General features: G+C 48.4%; 2 protein-coding genes across 15 annotated transcripts in view; one reads left to right on the top strand and one right to left on the bottom strand.

Annotated features, from left to right (window-relative positions):
• The window catches only part of Habp2 (hyaluronan binding protein 2), a 33,832-nt gene extending 31,339 nt beyond the window's left edge, over nucleotides 1-2,493 (top strand). Inside the window, exon 13 of one of the 2 annotated variants that reach the window (XM_087185287.1) lies at nucleotides 1,864-2,493. In XM_087185287.1, the coding sequence (XP_087041413.1) occupies nucleotides 1,864-2,025 (162 nt within the window). In that variant the 3' untranslated portion in view covers nucleotides 2,026-2,493. The remainder of the gene's footprint in view (nucleotides 1-1,863) is intronic. The other variant, XM_004838891.4, reaches the window with a different exon arrangement.
• The window catches only part of Nrap (nebulin related anchoring protein), a 68,121-nt gene continuing 49,445 nt past the window's right edge, over nucleotides 2,443-21,118 (bottom strand). For 10 of the 13 annotated variants that reach the window (XM_087185272.1, XM_087185280.1, XM_087185274.1 and 7 more), the window contains 11 exons: nucleotides 20,206-20,304; nucleotides 18,732-18,836; nucleotides 18,284-18,391; nucleotides 17,124-17,435; nucleotides 11,031-11,135; nucleotides 10,201-10,299; nucleotides 8,779-8,883; nucleotides 5,539-5,646; nucleotides 4,086-4,397; nucleotides 3,269-3,400; nucleotides 2,443-2,700 (listed from right to left, as the gene is read on the bottom strand). In XM_087185272.1, coding sequence (XP_087041398.1) covers nucleotides 2,602-2,700; nucleotides 3,269-3,400; nucleotides 4,086-4,397; nucleotides 5,539-5,646; nucleotides 8,779-8,883; nucleotides 10,201-10,299; nucleotides 11,031-11,135; nucleotides 17,124-17,435; nucleotides 18,284-18,391; nucleotides 18,732-18,836; nucleotides 20,206-20,304 — 1,584 coding nt within the window. In that variant the 3' untranslated portion in view covers nucleotides 2,443-2,601. The remainder of the gene's footprint in view (nucleotides 2,701-3,268; nucleotides 3,401-4,085; nucleotides 4,398-5,538; nucleotides 5,647-8,778; nucleotides 8,884-10,200; nucleotides 10,300-11,030; nucleotides 11,136-17,123; nucleotides 17,436-18,283; nucleotides 18,392-18,731; nucleotides 18,837-20,205; nucleotides 20,305-21,118) is intronic. The other 3 variants (XM_087185281.1, XM_087185283.1, XM_087185285.1) reach the window with 1 other exon arrangement.

Here is a 21,118-nt window from a genome sequence, read left to right as displayed (position 1 = left end):
CCAAATGCACTTGGTGAAGGAGAGGTTGGCAGAGTTTTACATAGGCACAGAGCCCCATAGGGTTCTGGATGGGAGCCAGGCCAGCTGTCACAAAGCTAAGGCACAGGCAGGGCATATCTGACCCCAGCACGTCTGAATCCACATCAAGCCAGGGTGACTCGGCCTAATAACCACAGTGATCACATTGGCTGCACTGTGATTTAATTAATTGAAGTCTCACAACACTCTGGTGAAGGGCATGTCACTGTCACCATTTTATAGATGCTTAGGAAAGTCACGTTTACCTATAGCAACAGGATAATAAGTGACAGGCCTTAAATTTGAAAACCCCAGCTCTGCAGGACATCCCCCTAAACAGGGCACTGTCCACCAGACCAGTGATTAAAAGGAAAGTGATGTAAGGCCTAGAGACATCACAATGGTGTTATTAATCATTGGGGTTTCAATGTATGTGAGACAGAGACAGAAACAGAAACAAAGGCAGAGATAAGGAGATTGATTTAGCCCTAGCATTCTACATGACTCTGAACACAGCCAAACCTGGAACCTGCCTGACATCCCACCTAGTCCAGACTTTTAGGATTCTGTCCCCACCACAGCTGCTGAGACCTGTGGTGACCTAGAGATGCTGCAGGAGGTGGTGGCTCCATCAACCGGTGCTAATGGAACTTCAGGCCCTGCCCCATGTCAAAGACTGCACCACAGAGCTCCTCTGTGGGGCTTGCATCACATATGGTAATCCTTTCCAGACACCCAGAGGCACCCCATTTTAGGATTTTCTGCCTAATGTCCTTATGAACCACTCAACTTTCCTGGAAACCCCAGCACAATCACATTCAAATCTTAGCCCCTTGATGGAGCCACCTACAAAGAGACCCAATAGACTTGCCAGCCTTGAGCCCACTTTGGGAACAGAAACTGGTTTCTTTTTCTAGGGTTTGGAGCTGTATTGTGATCCTGAGTCCTTGCCCAAGGGGCCACAGATATCCATGTACTCAGGGGAGGGGCAAGGGCAGGTGGGGGTGATTTATCCTAAGCCCCTGGAAAATGAGCACAAAAAGAGTTCTTTCAATTCTCTAGATAATTCAGGGGCACTTGTAGGTTTGGAACTAGATAGCCATGAGCTGCAAGCCTGTTTCTGTCAATTATTGTGTGATCTTGATCGATCACCCAAGGAATTCTCCAGTCTCTGGTTCCTCGTGGAGCTAACATGCCCATAAGATCATCAGGAGGTAGCTAGGATTAAGAGAGGGGGCTCAGTTTTTAAAGATCTGTTAGCTGTAGTGCGTGAACAGCATTGTTTGTGAGTTTCCTTGTCGGTGCTCTTTCTTCCATCCTTATCCTTACCACTGCCACTGAGGACTGGACACAAACAGACTCTGTTCTATGTACTTTACAACCAGCGTATCCTCACAAGAACCCCGGGGGAGGCTGTCAGTTGCTATGCATAGTTTATAGCTGAGAAACCAAGGCCCCAAGCCATATGGCTAGCAGCCTGCAGAGCCTGGGTTGGAACCCAGAAGATCGAACACCACCCCCTTAGTCAGCTGCCAGAAGGACTAGCGGTGATAACACTGCAGGACTAAGGATCAGGATGCAGGATCTCCAACTACACTGTGACTGCAGCCCTGGGCTTCTCTGCCAAGACCTCCTGGGCTCCTGGACTGCCGGTGTAGCTTCTCTCTGCTCAGAGCCTTGCACCATGGGAGGGATGGGAAGAGAGTTGTCACCACTTTCCGGAGAAGCCCACATGGCCAGCAGGCAACTCCACCCCATCACTTCTGGCACCCTTGAGAGATGAGGCGGGCACCTCTGAATGTGTTCAGGTCCACAAGGCTGAACTTCTGCTGCTTTTCCCCGTAGGGTGACTCTGGAGGTCCTCTGACCTGTGAGAAGAACGGCATCTACTACGTCTATGGGATTGTGAGCTGGGGCCAGGAATGTGGGAAAAAGCCAGGGGTCTATACCCAAGTTACCAAGTTCCTGAACTGGATCAAAACCACCATGCAAAAGGAGGCTGTCTGAGGTCCTGGAACCTCGGAGCCCACCCTCCTCTGCACCAGACTAAGCAGACCTCATGGGCAGCGAGGCGTACAGCGGAGTGTGCTGCTCTAGGCAGAGACACCTGCCGCCTGCCCTGGGTCGTGCCAGCCAGCATGCAGAGCACTTCCCCAGGCTCCCTCTGCCTCCCTGGGGAGCCCAGGAATGAGGCACTCAACACTGGATGTATTAGCTTTGCTTCCCTTCGGACAACTGTACCTTCTAGAAAATCAGTGTTCACAGAGCCTGCCTCTGCCAGGGACACCTACAAATGCGAGATCACAGAATGCCCTGCCCCAGTGACGGTCACCTTGACTCTTTACTCTCATCCCAAACACCTAAAGTACTCAACAGCCCCCATTCTCATCCAGGTATTACAGAAAAGAACAAAAATACAATATCTTCTATTTGCTTTCAGAGTTGTCATTTTAATAAAGGCAGATCTGGAGATGGGCTATGGTGCCATTTTTTACAGTTGCTCAAACAGAAGCCATCTAAAGTAGGGCTCTCAGACTTCCACTGTGGCTTCTTTCTCAAGAATCAGGGGCAGAGCCCGTTCACTCACATCAGCAGAGCCTTCTTCCTTTTGACGTGCAGGATCTCAGTGGCATCTGGGTTCACCTCCCCCCTTGGATGATCTCCAGCCTCCTCCAGCGGCCCCTGCAGAAATCAAATGCATCCCCCTTGTTAAAACAAAGAGGCGCCCCCCCCCCCCGGCTGCCAGCTGAGATGCTCCTGCAGCATTTCACATATCCATCCTCCCTTTCCGGCCCCTTCCTCCACCTTACTCAAGAAAAAGGATCCTCAAGGCAAGAATGAGAAAGAAGCAGAGCCAATCTATCATTTACTCGTTGTCTTTCTTATGAACAAAGTAGGGTTCAAAATGCAGGCTGTTGTAGCTAGCAAGCCCCTGACCCTTTCTGCACGTGTAACAAGCAAGCAGTCAGCACAGCCTGGGTGCCCTGGCCCGGGATTGATGTCTCCCTGGTAGGTTTGCCTCTGCAGAACTAATGGCTGTGACTTCAGAGAAAGCCCTGCAGGAAGTTTAACCTGAGTGTCATTCACCCGGTCATCCCAGACCCATGAAATTAGGTGCCTTGCTCAGCTGCATTTCACACTTCTTTAGAGCCAGCTGACCTTTGGCCAAAATAAACTTTGAAAAGAAACAATCACTTTGTCTTTTCCTGTGGTCTTAGCAGGCAGGGTGAGTTTGTAGCTCACTACTCACATAAGCCCCCCGGAGCCCCGGGCCCCTCGCACTGGCCAGTTCTGCAGCCCGCCGAGCCATCTCCACTTTGTAGGAGCCAGGAGGGGTCCAGCCAACACCTCTGGTGAGATTCAAGTCGGATTTGTACTTGACCTTGGGGGAAGGAGGAAGCGAGAGGAATGTGTCAGCAGGGCTCGGGGGCTTTGACCACAGAGTGACTAGGATTTAAAAGGCAGCCACAAGATGAGGACTGTGTTGTCATCTGTAAAGCGAGGACAAGGGGAGCAGATTCGTCTTAAGCCGGAGCTCCCTGGCATAGAAGATCTGATGTCCCCACCTTGAGCTGGCCAGCGTGCAGCTGTCACTCACATATTCTATTTGAGTGGTGGGAGCTGCAGTGGGCTAAGGTGGGGTTGGGGCAACGCCTCATTCCCTGTGGCCTCAGAGAAGTTGCTTCCCTCCTCTGGGCTTCATTTTCTTCCCGCGGAAAAGTGCAAGGGCTGGGTTAGGTAACTACTGAGACCCCTCAGGGACAGTTCAGCATAGTAATCAAGATGCTGGGCTCTCACATCAACCGAAATAGGGTCTGTATTCCAGATCTACTTAACCTCTCTTGGCCCCAGGTTCCTCATCTGTAAAATGAGGCTGTGGTGGGATCCTGGAGGCAACAGAGCATGATGCTCAGGAAGCGTTTCGCACAGAGCATGGCACAGAGCACAGAAAATGCGCAGTAATTATTGCAGCTATTCCTTCTGGTTCTAAATTCCCCAGTGTCCGGGCTGCCATCTCAGCCCGGCTCCCTGAAGAAGGTAACATGGGTTATACAAAGGCGGCTCACATCACTCTGCAGCTGGTGGGCCTTCCGTGCATGCTTCAAGCTCAGCTGCTCTGGGTCGCAGGTGGGCTGGGGCAGGGGCTGCCTGTAATGCACATCACTGGCCAGCTGCTGGCTCCTCTTGGCCTGGAGGAAGCCAGGCTGATCTGTGCGGCTGTGGAACTGGGACCGACTCTTGGCAAAGTCCTTCTTATACTCATTGTCACTCTGCAGCCTGCCAACATTGAGGAAATGCTTCATCCTCGGGTCATCATTGATGCTGCAGTACCCAATCTGCAGGCCCCGGTCCCGCAGGAAGGCCTTCTTGTACCGGAACTGCAAGTCAGAGGAGTAGAGGTGAATCAGAGGGACCCACCTCCCCTCTAGTTAGAACCACAGGCTTTGGATTCAGTAGGGCTAGCTGTGTGGTCTTGGCTAGTTATTGAGCCTCAATTCTCCCATCTGATAAAATGGGAGAACCATGGGATGTTGGGAATACAATGAGATGGGTGTTGAGCGCCAAGCCTGGCACCAATCTGTGCCCACTCTGGTATTGTCGTTGCTGTAATCAATACTCCACCAGGAAGGAAAATGTGTCCATTCTTTCTTTGATCTTTTGAACCTAGTCTAGTGCTTCCCAAATCATTCGTGAAGGACCTGTTTCACTTAGCACTGATTGCTACATTTCTAATCCATCAGAGACCTACCCCAGCACTTGATAACCTGCAAATTGCCCTTTACCCTGTTCATTGAGTTGCGCCCACCAGTCACGTACTTGGATGTTTTGGTGTCTAATTGCTAAGGACATTTTTGAATCCTTGCCCCTGATTTCTGTCCTTATCTCACAGTGACTAGCAAACAGCCATTCATGGGTGGACTGGTGTCTAGTGTCTCATCAGCAATGCTCTCCTCTTCAGTGACACTAGATGACATGTTCTGAATACTTGATGTGTGCCAAACACTGCAAATCATTTTGTTTTCATCCCTACATTTATCCTAGAAGACAGGTATTAGATCACTCTTTCACAGATACAGAAATTTGAGTTCAGAGAATTTAAGCAACCTGCCCAAATCAAATAGCCAATTCCTAAGCAGCAGAGCCAAGGCTCAAACTCAGGTCAACCTAGGGCAAAGTCCCAGTTGCTTTCTACTCCCTGCTTGTGCTTCTGCTTGAAGAAGTCCCTTTACTGAAAATTACCTGACCAGCCACATGCTCCCTGATTTCTAGGTGCTCACCCACCAACTTTTAAGAGTGCCTCTCCTAAAAGAGAGGGAATAGGAATGAAAACCCCTAATCCCAAATCTCTGGCTAAGATCCTAGAAAATGGGCCTGCTTTTTATCTCCTGTGAAGTACATATTACATTTTGGTGTGGATAGCGACACTCGTGACATCCTTGCATCTGTCCTGTGCCTGTCAATGGCGCTGGGAAGAACGGTATGAAACCTGTCCGCAGTGGAGTGAGCCTGGGGTCTTACATCACTGGCAATCTCCCTGGATGCCCGGGCCGTCTGGAATGGGATCGCGTCCAGCCTGAAGTCATAGCCACCAGCCCGGGTCTGCTCCCAAGAGTTTCTGTAGACTTTCTGGGTTGGGAAAAGAAAAGCATGGGTAAGCAAGGAGTGACAACCTGGTTTGGGTATGACTGGTTCTCAGCAAGAGTGGTTCCTACACCCAGTGTGTCCTGAAGAAGGCAGAGACCATGGCCCCCTGTTCAATCTGGGGCCTCCCCAGGGTTGGCCATGAGGGGCTTCAGCTCTAAGGTCCCTAGCTGACCATGATGCCTTGCTCTGGTGGAGCTTGCGGTCTGTGGGTCTGGCTCCAGCCTCTCCTTGTCTCTGGATCCTCTCTCAATGCCTTGGCTTCTGGATGCCAGAACTCAGAGCTCCAGAACCCCATTTCTCCCCACACATTGACAATTGTGCTGCTCCTTGGGTCTTGGCACCATGTGCCTGTGGGTTCCACTAACTCCGGGTGAGCCCTCAGCCTGGCTTTGATGCCACATGCACCCCATGTCTGTGAGGCAGGCCACATCTTGCACCTACCCAGTTGCCTGCTCCAAAGGGAAGAGCCTCCACCTGTATTAAACACATTGCAGAGAACCTGACCGAGTACCTGACCCATGTCCTTCATCTCTTTCCCTTTCATTCTTTTCCCTTTTTAAGCTGTACTCAAGCCCCCCTGAGAGTCTGTAATCATGTCCTCTCAGTCCTCAGGTAGACCCGAATCACGGATAGGGGCATCAAAATCTTCTGTGCCTTCACATAGCTAATTTTTTTTCAAGATAAGGGAATTGCTCCATGAAAGGAATCTTCAGGAGATCCCAGCGGAACGTTGTCCTTTATTCTGCCACAGAGAAGGGAGACAGCAGGACAGCCCATCACCAACAAATGACAAAGTGATGGCCCCAGACCGTGTCGGTCGCTCGCTCATTCTGTGAGCTACAGCAGATCAGGAGGCCTTAAGAACCTTACTTTTATCACCTGGAAATAGAGGTCAAGGCTGGTGCTCTGTTCTAAAGGCAATGGAAGCTTGAGCAAAGGAGGAGGAGCAGGTGAAAAGCAAAGTTTGCTACCCTCTCTCACACTGGACCTCGCACTAGAGGGGGTCACAGAGCACTTGGGCCGAGCAGGGTGGGTCTCACCGTCTTAACACTCTGTTGCTATCATCACCTTCACCATCACCTCCAACTCCAATACCCAACACCAGAAGCCATGAGCCAAATCCCTAGTGTTCAAGACCCCGGAATACAGATCTACTCATGGCTGGGGTAATCACCTAATTGATAGATAACAGACAGAGACAAATGATTAGACTTCCTGAGCCACTGTTGAGCTCAGCACAGGGCTTAAAGAAACGTAGAAGGCGAGGAGCATTCAGACAATGACACAACAACAACTCCTTTAGCACTATGCTTCCTATTTTGGTGGTTCTGCCAATATCACAGTAGCAAATAGAGTCAAGACCTCTACCACTCTCCCTGAGGGGGACCCGATGCCTTCCTGATAAGAGCCTCTACACCAGAGCTGGGCTACTTACTGAGGCCAAGTTTTTCGAAAGACCTGCAAGTCCAACATCGCCCCATATTGGTGTCCAATGCACCCAGCTTCCTAGTGTTGGAGACTGGGGGTCAAGTGGAGAGAGAGCCACCCCAGACCCCCGGTGCAGGGACGCCCCGGCTCCAGCGGCTCCTCCCTGTGTACTATTTGCTTGACTGATCACTTCCTCCCGGGGTTTTTATTCTGTTGAGGCTTTTGCCTTGCCACTGGGTTCTTTAGATTCCGCAGGCGCTTTGATTTGGAACCCTGGGCACTCCTCTTCTTGATCACAGTGGGCACAGTTTTGTCCGCATCCTCACACATTAGAGTCATTTGATTTTGAGTTATTTCGGCTGCCTTCCACATCTCAATGGCTTTCTTTGCCCAGGAAGGTCACTCTGGCTCCACACCCTCCGCGCAGAGCACTTGATCCACTTGTGCACGTCCCACATAGCCGAAGAAGTGCTCTTTCAAATTGGGTTTGTGAGTCCTCCACACCCACCTGCCCTGGCAGCTGATTTCAACTCCAGGACTCTGTGGGCCGGCTCCCCTGGGAGAGGGAAGGGGCTTCTGTCCTCCTTCAGCTGGGCCCCGAATGAAGTGGGGGTTTCACGCCAGTTTCCTCCGGCAGTCTCGGAGAGAGTCCCTCGGGTGGAGGCCTCGCCTCCCTGTCCCCTGCACGCTAATGAGGTGGATGTTCTGCGGGCTCAGCAGAGGGGGCGGCCGCTTCCCCGGATAGAGGTCAGCCTACTGGAGCTACTGTTCTAAAATTATCCCTCGCACATCCTTCAAAAGCATCAAATGGTCATAACTCGTATTTACAATGCACGGGCGCATTCACTGCGTGGGATCCCACAGGGCTTTACAAACGCAACAAACTAACACACGCGCTAACTAGAAGGCGCCTCTCACAACCCCTGCGAGGCGCCGCCTCTGGGGTGAGCGGCAGCAGCTGTCGCTTGCACGGAGCCCCAGGACACAATGGCCAGGCCAGGGAGGGAAGAATGGCTGGGCTCCGGGAGGCCGCGCGCTGCCCCAGGCCGACACTCGGCCTGTGTCCTTCTGTTCTGACAGTGCCTTTTGATTCTGCCGCCTCTCTACCTGTTATCCTGGGATCACAGCTTCGCTGGCCGCACGGCTGCCTATTCTGTTACAACCCGGGGCCTCCAACCCCTGCCAACAACAAGCCTGGGTTTAAGAAACAGCGTCTTGGCTAGTCATGCAAGGAGCGCACGTCCACGGAAGCTGGAGTGTTGGTGGGCAGCGTCCTGCACACAAAGGAGCCAGCCACACTTGGCCGGGGCTACCGTGGAGTACCTACCCCTCCAAACAGGGGTACACTCCTGGGAGTGGCCGATGAGAGGGACTTGGGAAATAAACAGAGCAACTGTCTACACTTGCTGGGGCCTGGGGCCACTCAGCCATCCCAGAACCTAGATTTCTAGAGCTAGAAGGAACCTGAGTCAGCTCAGCCCCATTCCCAGTTTACAGGTGAACAAACTGAGCCCCAGCAAGGATGGGGTCAGGAAGTCACACCTGCAGTTTGTCCCGCTCAGTCAGGTGTTCTTTCTGTTCCACATTCTCCTTCCCAGGACTTTTTAAAAAATCAAATAAAATCCCCTTTGGACAGACAGTCTCACAAAGGCAGCACAAATCACATGTACAGAGAGGTTCACTCACATCACTCAGATGCAGCGCGTTGAGGCGGGCTCGGGCAAACTCTGGGTGGTCGGGAATCAGGGTGTATTGGTGCAGGGATTCTGCATCTCCCAACCTGTACAGGCGCTGTGAGTAAGACAGGTTCAAGGTCAAGGTGAAACTGCAATTGCTGAAACCACAGGTATAAAGCAGCTGATTCCCTTCCTGCCCTTCCCGCCTGATGGCCCCCAGGCTGCCCTGGAACCTGTCCTGCCCATGGGGGGTATCCTTCTAGAACCATCTGCTAGAGGAAAGTTTCTATATATCCAGGCTGAAATGCAGGTGTCTGGTTTTAAACAGAGCCTGTTAAAAATACCAAGATCTGCTCCAAGTGGGCCACAAACCTGGTTGGCCTTAGTCGTGCATTTGGTGCAGTCTAAGATGTGTGGCTGTCTCAGAGAATCTTTGCAACTGATCACTGCACATGCTTTTTATTGGTAACAAGATGTAGCCTCAGGCCTTTGTTGTTTAACATCAATAGTAATCATAGTACACACAGGTAATGAGCCCTATTCATTTAAAATACCTTAAGGAGTGTTCAAAGAATTAAGGTGTTCATAGTTCATCTGGGAAGATGCAATTTAAGCCTCAAGCTTCATGTTGGTGGTTATTTTTAGAGCACCCATTTAAGATCTGCAAATAATTTTAGGAAGTGTTTCAGCCTCATCTACTTTTAGAGAAGAAAGTGGGATAGTCAGATCCATTCCCAAATCCAATTTGAATTTTGCAAGCATGAATTGGTCAGTGCAGCACTTGGGCTCTCTGTGAGCAGGAGGCCATTCTGTTACTGTGTGTGTGTGTGTGTGTGTGTGTGTGTGTGTGTGTGTGTGTGTGTGTGTGTGTGATTGAATCCCTCGGCAATTTGGGGGGGAAATAAGTTAGGTTTTTATTCCTTGAAATAAACATAGGCAAGAGGAAATTGGGCTAAGTTATGCAGAGAAAAAAAGCAGAAAGATGCTTTAAATATAGTTATTCTTTTATGGAGTATATTAAGCTTTTAATTCTACTGCCATTCCATCAGCAATTAAGATGTATCTGATCTCATGTTTGGTAGGGGATCATCAGTAATGCTTGGCATTATCATCATTATGAGTCAAACCATAATATGGGGCATTTATAGAAGACTTTCTATGATCCCAGGACTTTCTAAAAGCCTTATTTGCCTTTATGTATTTAATCCTCATTTAATTCACTTAATCTTATGAAATAGTTGTTATCATTATCTCCTTACCCCCTACCTCCTTCAAATAAGGGAAACAAGGTTAGAAGAGATAAAGCAACTGGCCCATGGCCAACCAGACAAGGTTGCATTCACAGCTGCTCAGAGTCTGTGTTGGTCAGCACTGACCACCGAACAGCACTACCCTACATTATGCGCAGGATGAGTGAGGAGAAAACACTCACCTCATTGCAGTGCAGGTAGCTGTTTTTGGCATGAAGCAGGTCTGGAGAATCAACCACAGTGGTGAACTTGATACTGTCTGGCTTTTTACGATATTTGGTCTGAACAGAAAGACAAAGAGTCCCACAGAGCACAGTCAAACATCATGCATTTTCTGGATGCAGCTTCGACCCACCTTCTCAGGTCTGAATGTACCACTGGTTTTACTGGACAAGTCTCTTTTCTTGGTGGTCACCTAGCTGTCAAAAGTTGAAAAAAGTCCAAGCTTTTCTCTGTGACATGGGACATTTGACAGGTATTTACTCTATGGTAGAAGAAGAGGCTCTTCTTATAAAGGAATTTAGTAAAGGGCATCTTTCAGCATCAATGGGACCCTGCTCGGACCCTGTCTGACCAAATTCTGTTATTAAGAAACTGAAGGGGGCAGTGCTGCCCTCAAGGGGATTCCAGGGCAGGATCCTCATCAATCTGGTGGAAAGTCTAGTTGAGATCCCTATCACTGTGCAGCTTTTCACATCAGTGGAAGTCAGAGAGCTGCTGGGTCCTGGACAAGGGGAGTAAACTTAGGGGATGTGACTGCCTCCCCATCTAGATGTGAAAACAATGGGCCATTGTAGATCATAATCGTGCAATAAGTTAGTTCCCCAACAGTGAATTTATTTAGAGGGAAATCTTTTGTTTTAGGATTTGGTTACAAAGACCCCCAGAAAAACACCAGAAGTCATCATGGCCCTAGGGCCCTCTAGGCATCTGCACTCAATAAATAGGTTCTGTCTCCAAAAGGAAATGCTAGGTGGCCCCCATGGTTCTGGTAGGACCAGGTTCCAGGTACCTCGCTGATGAGCTCTCCAGCCTTCTTTGCACTCTCTATCTGTGGAGATCTCAGTGCCAGCCATCCTGTCCCCTTCATGCCCATCAGGTCTGACCTGTAGCGAAACTGCAGGAAGAAGCACAGGCTTTTATCAGAAGATAACCTAGGTGGTTTAGGGCATTTCAAGAAAGTCCTTGACTTATAATAATGCTTCATCACAACAGTTCAATATCTTCATGGACGGCACATTCTATATGTTATCAAGCCCGACTGTTTGAATTTTTGCACTCTACCAGGAATTAAATAATGGATTGTGCCCAAGATACAAAAAGTCCCCCAACACCAGGTGAAGCAGGTTTTGAAGCAAGTGATTACTTCTGCAGTGGATCACTTAAAGACAGAGATGAATACGTGCTCAAATCCAAGCATCTGCCAGGAACATTTTGTCTCATTCTGTTAGCTAGGGGACTGACTGACTACCTGCCTCCCCAGAAATATTCTGCACACCGTTCTGTTAATAAAAGGGCTCTGAGTCCTGGATCAAACTTTCTGTGACCTGGAGCAAATCACTACCAAAATATGACTCAGTTTCCCTCTGTGACACTTGAAGGTCATAGTACCCCCTCTGGTCTCCTGAAAACAGCTGAGAGGACAGGAGCCAACTGGAGTTTTGTTCTTGCAGTAATGACAATGGAAGGGGCAGGAAGCAAGTACAGCAAGACTCAAAGCTGCAACAAATTTGGATGCAACAGGCTAATAGGGAGTAAGCCCTTTTAGTCTTTTCAAGCCTCAGTTTATCTCATCCTCCCACTGTGACTTATTCTGATTTGCTTATATTGCAAATATGGACTAGGCCTTCTCCTCTATTTAAAAGGCTAAGAAGATGAGTATTACAGCATCCTTCCTGGGAGGAAACACGAAGAGGTGCTCTGAGACAATGGGTCTGATCAGGAGCTCGCTGAAACATCCAATCTCATTATGATTCCTTGATCTGCCCACCATTACCTGCAACGAGACAGTCACCCAAGTGCCTTTCTTCTTCTCTTTATGGAAATTAGGCATTTTAAAGGTGGAAAAAGAACCCTCTCTAAGGAAATCTAAAATTTGGATCTAAACGAAGTTGATGGTGCTTCTTCAATTTAGATATAACCTCGTCTGTAACGCAAACTATCACTCCGGAAATCAGCCTCTCGGCCTTTTTAGTTTTCTTTCATTTCAGGATTCACAGCATTCCTCACAGCTGGCCTCAAAGAGGGTCCGTTTCTGATCTACTGTCTGCTGGTTAATGCCCCTGTGCAAATTCAACTCTGCTTTCCAACTGGTGAAGGGAGACATCACTCAGGCTCGGGAGCAGGTTTCAAAACCCCATGTCAGTAAGATTGCTTTTTACATTGCGATCTTTCAGTCTACACCAGCAAAGCTTTTGCCTTCTACTCTGATAAAGAACAAAGAAAATTGGATAAATTTCTAAGTTGGAGAGAATAATCCTACAGGGCCTCTTCACAGCTAGGCCTTGCTCCTTTCATAAACGAGATGAAGTGGGGAGCGCTCTTTCAACTCGCCTTTTGTTGAGCTGAACAGTACGATCGCAGGTAAGTCAGAAAGCAAGATGCAGGTTCCCCAAAGATCTGACTGTGCCTCAGACTCTCTTATAAATGGATTGTCTATTGATATCTCAGCTCCCAGCCCATCTTTGACTATTCACGCAGACCCTAAAAACAACATACCTGCCCCAGACTTCATGATAAAAGAGGGGAGAGGGGAGAAGAGGGGAGCAGACAGGAGTCAGCTACCCAAAGACGGTTGTGAAGAATGAGTCTAAGATAATAATAGACATTCTCAAACTGCCCAGCTGAATCTGGCTTCCCCAAATGGCACCTCACTCTTTTCCTTATACATACTGAGGTCTAGAAGCCATCACAGATTTACACATAGGATATCCAGGAACCCCTATTTCAGAGCCCTGTGTTGCAAATATACCAGCTACAGCATTGAGTCCCTGAGTTCTAATGAACACAGAAATGATGGAAGCAGCTGCAGCCAGGAGGTTCCTATAAGAAGGCATATATTTGTCATATAAAGAAGAAACATTGTCACAGCTGGGCCTGGTGGCACATGCTTGTAATCCTAGCATTCAGGAGGCTGAGGCAGGAGTTTTGCTGCAAGTTCAAGGCCAGCCTGAACTGCACAGCGAGACCCTGCCTCAAAAAATCAAAAACAAAAACTAACACCAAAAACATTGTCATCACTAGGTTGTGTACAGCAGAGCTTGCTTTAGGCCATTCTCTCATTTTGCAAAAGAAAGTTCCTATTTTCATCTACAGAATGAGGTTGGTGTTCAAATGATGTTTAGAGTCTCAGGAAAGCCATCAGCTGCATAATCTGGATCAATCATGCTGGTAATAGTTAAGGTCGCAGACTCAGGAGCCAGAGCACCTAGGTTCATAATCCAGCCACCTGAGGAAGCCAGAGACTGATCCAGAGCTGGAAGACCCTCTTCACCTCTTACTGGCTGCGTGCTTTTGAGCAAGTCATTTCCCTGCCCACTTGTGGCTTAGGCCAAGTTACATAGGTTATTGGTGACTTATTGCTCCATCTATAAAAATGTGAGTGGCACCAGTACCTGGCTAGATATTAAATGAAACTGTGCAAAATATTTATACTAACACCAGGCTCAGGTTGCAATTGTTATTAATGTTGTTCTTTCTGGTGGAGAAATAAAGCTGGGTGAGCCTCAGGTGTCTACCTGAGGTCTCTCACCTGTACAAGTCTGGCCACTTGCTCATCAGGACTGCCTACAGCCCCAGTGTGAGTGCACAGAAGGAACAAGGAATAGCAGGGTTGGAAAGAACCAAGGAGATGGGCAAAGTGGCACATGTCCGTGAGGGACTTCATCACCTGTGCCAGCTGTGACAGGTGAGCTCCTGAGGAGAGCAGGGTGTAGCTATGACCTTGAGGAGCTCAGCCCCAGTAGCGAGCATCTGGCCCAGTCCAAAGCTTTCTTTCTGGCATGGATAAGAGAGGGCAGGAGAAGCAGCTTGACTGAGCAGACTCCTTCCCAGATGCCCAGGCAAGTGAACTCTCGATAAACATTTGTTTCTTTCTCTACGAAAAATATCCATGTGAAATTAAACTCTTGATCATGACTGTAATAACGATGAAATCTCAGGAGCAGCTGGAAATTTCAAGGTCTGCTCTTTTATAATCTCTTGGAACTCAGACCTCCAAGTTAGCCAGTTTGTAGTCTGAAAATACATGTAAGGTGGGCATAGTACCACATGCCTGTATCCCAGCTATGCGGAAGGCTGAGGCAGGAGGTGAGGACAGTCTAGGGAACTTAGTGAGGCTCTGTTTCAAAATTTAAAAATCAATCAATCAATCAACCAATAAATAAATAAGAAAGGCCAGTGATTTAGCTCAGTGGTAGAGTATTGCCTACCATGCAGAAGGGCCCGAGTTCAATCCCCAGTACTGCAAAAGAATTTCTTAGCCTTCAAAAAGTAATAGAGATATTGTTTTTTAAATGTCAGCACAAGATTACCAATTACCGTTTTTCCTTTTGGGATTATGTTCTCTTAAAACAGCAACAAAATTTCTCTTTTTTTCAGAAATAACAGATACATAAATAATACCCTCAGATATCTTCAGTTTTTTTTCTTTTTCCTTACTCAGTAAGATAAAATCTGACATATTTTGATCCCACCACTTAAACATTTTTCGTAGGTGTGGTGGCACATCCCGTAGCCTGTAATATCAGCTACTTGGGAGGGCAGGGCAGAAGGATCACAATTTTAAGTACAGCCTGAGAAAATTAGAGAGACTCTACTCAAAATGTGATAGTAGTAGTAATAACAATAAATAATAATAATAATAATAATAATAATAATAATAATAAGCTAGGGATGAAGCTTACAGCTCCCTGTGTTCAATCCTCACTACTGAAAAAACAATGTTTTTTTCCTTAGATCTCAAAAGCTGAGTTCATGGATTAGCTCAAACCTTTGCCTTTCTGATGCAGAGACAGGGCCTAGAGAGTGAAATGGTCACTTGAGGACATCCAACCAGTAAGGGACAAAGCTGAGTTCTTACCACCACCGTCTGTCTCCTGGCTCAGTCCCCCTTACCTCTCCCACTTGGCCTCAGTGTCTTCCTCAAGAGTCTATCCTGCCTCCTGTCTCAGAAGGTTTCTTTCCTTCCAAAAAATGGGCCATGACAAGAGGGTCCCTGGGTGGGCCCCGGAGGGTCATGCTTTCAGGGTCTCGGTGGCCTTCAGGTAGGACAAGGACTCTGAGAGGAACTTGAGCTGGCACTGCGGTAAGTAAGTCCCCTGTGTGGGCCCTGATGAACTCCGTCTACTCCACACGCTTCCTGGTGGTGAATGATGTGATGTCACAGCACGACAAATTGTAATTAATCATTACATTAATAAAAACAACCTATTGTGTGTTCATAGTACCCCATCTCCTTCAATATATAACTGAGAGCAGACATTGCCCTGAAGGCAACCGGGACTGGGAGCGTTGATAGAGGGACACTTTCGGACTCAGCTGGTGCTCAGTCGTATCTCTACAGCCCAGCCATCACGTGAAGGGCTCCATTCACACAGAGATCCATATTCTCTACCAGGGCGAATTTTGCCCCCTGGGGACATTTAACAATATTTGGAAACTTTTTTGGTTGATTCCATGGGTACCTAAATATCTTGAAACGCATGGGGCAGGCTGCCACAACAAAGGAATATCTACCTACGACGTCACAGGATCAAAGTGAAGAAAGGGCTAATGTGCCAACAGGTCCTGGGTTACCTTTTAAAAGAGAGCACCCTCCTTCCGGGGTGGCTGTGGAGCAAATGGCCCATGGCACCATCCTGCCACTCTGCACGTCCCCAACAAACACTGGCAGTAATCCCGCTATTCCTGTTACCATGCCCTAGGGCATCATTACCATGGCTTGGCCGGGCTTCCTGAGGACACAGACCTGCCCATGCTCACACAGCAGGTGTGGAGGAGCTGGGAGGAACAGCTCAGAGTCTGACCCTAGAGCTATGTCACAGGAAGGGCTGGTAGCACCCCCCACCAGCTCTGGAAAGCACCTCCCCTTTCTGAGTCTCAGGGTCTACATGGGCACCACAAGGGGCACAATCCCTCTGCTCTGAGCTCCTTCCAAGGAAGCAAGAGAGTTCAGAGTGTGGGTTCTGGAACCAGCCCTGTTTCAGTATCTCCCTCCCTTGTGGCCTAACTGGAAGTAGCAACTGTCCCCACCTCAGAGCTATAGCAAAGACAAGAGCAACAGGAAGCACTCAGTAAATGTTGGCCATGGTCGACACCTCTCCCTTTCCTGTCCTCAGTCTCATCCTGTTCTCTCTCTGACTCTGACCCCTGAAATACCCCCACTCACCCACTCACTTGCTTTTCTCCAGCCTCAAATATGCTAGGGCTGTGTCTGCCCTGGTCCTTGGCCTTTGAACACACTGTTCTGTTTGCCTATAATTCTCTATACCCTCTCTCTTTCTTTTAGGTCTTTGTTGAAATATTGCCTTTCCAATGAGAACTACCCTTATCCTCTATTTTATTTTATTATTTGGGGGTTAGTTTGGAAACAGAGTCATTATGTAGTTCAAGCTGGCCTTGAACTCACAGGGATCTTCCTGCCTCAGCCTTCTGAGTGCTGGTATTACAAGTGTGCACCACTATATCCAGCTAATGCCCTATTTTAAACTGCGCATGTGAATGTACACACACACACACACACACACACACATTCACATCCTCCCACCAGACCTCCCTGCTCCATTTGTCTCCTTAGCATGTATCACCATAAGACAGTCTACATTTTCCTTATCTATCCTGGTTTATCTCCTTCTAGGATAATGAAAGTTTCAGAGTATAGGAAAGTTTTCACGCTTTTGTTGACTGCTATAGTCTCAGGGCCTACCTTAGTGCCTGGAACATAGTAGGTGCTCAATGAATATTGCTTAAATAATGGAATAAATGATTCCACCCTAGATGACAGAGGCCAGACAAGTCATTATTTGGTCCAGGGAGGGACCAAAGGCCAAGGAAGAGGCATGGAGGGAAGGCAGGTAGGCTGGTTTGCATGCTACAAGCCCCTTACCTCACTTTGGAGGGCATGGGCTTTCTTGGCCCAGACCATCTTCAGGTCCTCAGGCAGCGCCGTGAACTCATGGCACTGGCTCCGGTAGTCATGGTCGCTGGCCAGGGCCTGGGCCTTCCTGGCGTGGACCAGGTGGACCATGTCCATGGGCAGGTGGCACTGGGCTCGGCTGCTGGCTGCCTCCCACTTGTACTGACGCTCGCTTTGCAGCTGGCCCATGCGCCGGCAATGCTGCAGCCGGGGGTCGTCATCTACACTCCGGACCCCAATGAGCCTCCCTCGCTCCTTCGCAAAGTCATGTCTATAGAGAAACTGGGAGGGAAGAACAGGTGTCAGGGCCAGCACACAGCCTGCTCACGGTCCCTCTGCGCATTGTCACTGCAGACCCTAGAGAAATCGCCTCTTCTCACACTGGGGTGAGCCTTCTAAGCCCACAGTGGTGGGCCTGGTCAGAGACCCCCCCACCTCCCTGGGGATGAATAATTAAAACATGGCTCCACTCTTCCTAAATAATTAAAACCAGATCATCAGAACCCAAGTCAAGGCCTCACCCCCTTACACATCCTGTAGCCAGAAGGAATTTATCAAAACGGCTAAAAGAGAAATTTGTGCTTCAGCCATTCGCACTTGGCAAAACATTAAACCCAACAGACAGGACTCACATATTTGAAGTCCACATTTTCTGTGATTTGTTTGTGGGAAAGAGAGTCACCTTCATGTCCCAAAACTATGACTGTTATCAGCAGAGTGGTGAAACTCAGCAGGCAAAGCCCAGCACAGATGAGGGAAATTACCGAGACTGAGGGGAAGTGCATTCCAATGCCTGCGATTCCCAGCCCAGTCTTCCTCTCCTTGGGGTGGAGTTTCAAAGCAGGCTGCTCACACGTTCCCCGGGATGGCTGCCTTGATTTTCCAATTTGAAATAAACCCTCAACTCCCTCCTGCTAGAGACCTTTACGGAATTTAGCCTGTGACTAACAGAGCCTTTCTCTCCCTCCCTCCGCCAAAGGATCTCATTCATAACTAATATATTCCGCAGGTGACATCCTGTCTCACATGGTTATAGATTTGCTTTAATTCAAGAAAATCAGCTGTAGACATTGTTTTACATGAAGCTAACAGATATTAGGCAAGACAGAAGGTCAGAGCATTCCACTCACATCACTGGCTATATCTCCCGAGGCCCGCGCAGCCTGGAAGGGGAGCGCGTCTATTGTCAGCTTGTAGCCTTGAGCACGAAGATTACACCAAGACTCCTTGTATTTTGCCTAAAGTGGGAACACATGTACATCTTTAAAAAAAATTACACAAAACAGTGACCAGAGGCTTCCCCTTTCATTCGCAGCGCGGTGTTCCAGAATCGATCTCTGATAAGCAAAAGCTTTCTATTTTGCAGAGAAAAATCTCATTAGCACACACCCTGTGGTAGTCTCCGAGCACACATATGCATGCAACACTTCTGTGAAAAGGTATGTGGATTTAACATGGGCATCTAGCGCGCACATTTTTAAAAGCCTCTGTGAATGCCAGAAAGCTTGCTGCTAGATCACAGACACAACATGCACAACTTTAGAGAACACTTGAACTTCAGTAGCAAGAAAAGCTTACATTGCTCAGATTGGCTGCGTTTGTTTTGGCTCTGACGAACTCGGGCAGACCCAGGGTCGTGGTGTACTGGTGTCTCACATCCTCTCCAGCTGCTCTATAGAGGCGCTGTGCCCAAAAGGAAAAGGCAAGGAGGTCAGAGCTGTGCGTTTCTGCAGTGCTGGGCGGCCCTCCTTTGCAGCTAGGAAGCAAGGTAGTTAAAGGCATTCCAGAGGCCCAGGTACACTGTCGCCTCAGGGAAGAGGTTTCTTTCAATAAAGACACTCTCCAGGACTCCACTGGAGTCAAAAAATAAAAGCCATTGCAATTTGCTTTGGAAAACAATAGACCGAGGAATGACAAATACATTTAAGAATACTATTCACTGAATTGCTCACATCACTGACTGTGTCCTTGAGGACACAGCACAAGACAATGCTAGACCTGGGAAATGTAGCAGCATCCCTGCCTGGTGGAAGGGAGGGGCCCAGTCCTGATCTGAATTCTCTCCTAATGCCCCAGAATCCTTTGTGTGAGTGGACTCAGGCCAAGGGTGTCCTGGCTGTCTAGTCAACTCTCCGTGATTAGAACTGGGTCTGGGTTTGCTTAATTCTCCAAGGCCAGAGGCCTCCATCCTAAAGGTCATCAGTGCCTCGTAGCACATGGTGCACAATGGAGTCAAGAAGGTTAAATAAGGATTGAAAACTGATAACATCAATATTTAAAACCCTGAATTTCCACCTCTTTGGACTTGTTTTTCCCCAGCTGCCACTTCTTACTCTGACTTGGGATGAATGTGGGAGTTAACAGTATAAATAGCCAAATCTCATCTGACTTCTGAAAGTTAGAGTCAGAAGAATCTTACAAACTAAAGATGATTCACCATTGAGTCGGTGCTCAGCTCACCTATTTCAAGCCTGTAGCTGAGCAACTGCAAGAAGTAGAACCAACAGGCAGGAAAGATGACTTTATGGAACAAGATTTCTTCTCCTACACCTCCCTTCTGCTGGTAAAGCATGAATTAGGTAAATAGTGAGAAGAGGGGAGGGTCCACTGACAATCACCACACTGTAAACTGTCCTTGGATGACTACAAATCAGTCCGCCTTATAAGGGACCATCGGGATGATGAGATGAGATTGGTCAGCCAATATTCGCCTAGATAGAATAAATGAATTATGGACTGTAACTTCTCAGACTTTAGGGTGAATCCTCTGAGGCTCTCGTTAAAGGACTCTTTGGATTCCGTAGCTCCAGGGTAGGGAGTTTGGGCATATCCAGTAGCTCCCAGGGGGCACTGATGCAGCTGGTCCATGTCTAGAGGAGTGAGACAGGGGCTTTTCTCCCTCTGGAAAACATACGAGCTCTTCGTAACAATGCTTTCCTTTCCAAACCTCCACATAACTGCTCACATCTGACCCCCTCCTTGCAGCCCATAAACATTCACATGTACTGTTAACAATCTAGCAGTTTCTAAAAAGCCACCAGCAGATTTTTACCTCATTGGTAATCTGGTTGCTGAACTTTGCATGAAGGAGGTTGGGGGTGTCTGTCACGGCTGTGTACTTGAAGGAGCCAGGATGCTGACGGTATTTACTCTGAATTCACACACACAGAGAAAGAAGATGATGCCATAGGTATAAACCCAGAGGAGAGCCAGCTCTGAGTATTAGTTAGAGCCTCGTTTTGCACAAACTGCAAGACTGGGGCTCCAAATGCAGTTGTTCACCTGCCCTGTGACTTGCACACTCACTGAGCTGGAGAACAGGGAGGAGGGGAGGGCAGTGGCAGGAGTCACACACTGGTGGGAGAGGGAGAGAAACCTTCGCTGTGGAAGTGAATGCAACCTTTAAGCTGAGGGTTTGCCCCTACCCGAGGGTGTGCCACAAACCACAAGCTTCAAACAACACACATGCCTGCATCTCGGTCCCCAACAGGAGAGGGTTCAGAACACCGCCCAAGGAGCCCAGGCTTCTGTGAGGGATTTCAAGCTCCAAACAGCATTCTGATGCAGCATGAGCTTTAGAAACCTCGGCTTTAGAGACTTCTTTGAACACGCAGAGCATCAGGAGAGCTGAGCAAGGGTATATCAGACCCCTGGAGCTCTCTGGGTCCTGACGCACCCTTCTGTCCTTGCATTAGCGTGAATATTACCTTGTCACTCCCCCCTGGGGAAGTTTCCCTAGGAGTGCAGAAAGCTCAGTATTCGAAGACTTTCCTATTTTTACCAAGAAATAATCACCAAGCATCTAGAACCACTTCATATGTAGTTGCCATAGAAGCACAGTGCTTAGATGAGTGGTAATCCTTACAAAAACTAAATGAGGGAGGGACGAGTATCCCCATTTGACTAATTAAGAAGCTGAGGCTCAGAGAAAGCAAGTCACAGGCCTGAGGTCACACAGTAAATGA

The sequence above is a fragment of the Heterocephalus glaber genome, unplaced genomic scaffold (assembly GCF_053883595.1).
Source record: "Heterocephalus glaber isolate CG9 unplaced genomic scaffold, H.glaber_assembly_v1.0 deba00001497, whole genome shotgun sequence".
In the NCBI taxonomy this organism is placed as follows: domain Eukaryota; kingdom Metazoa; phylum Chordata; class Mammalia; order Rodentia; family Bathyergidae; genus Heterocephalus; species Heterocephalus glaber.
Note: the sequence above shows the minus strand (reverse complement) of the source record. Positions and strands in the feature narration are given on the sequence as shown.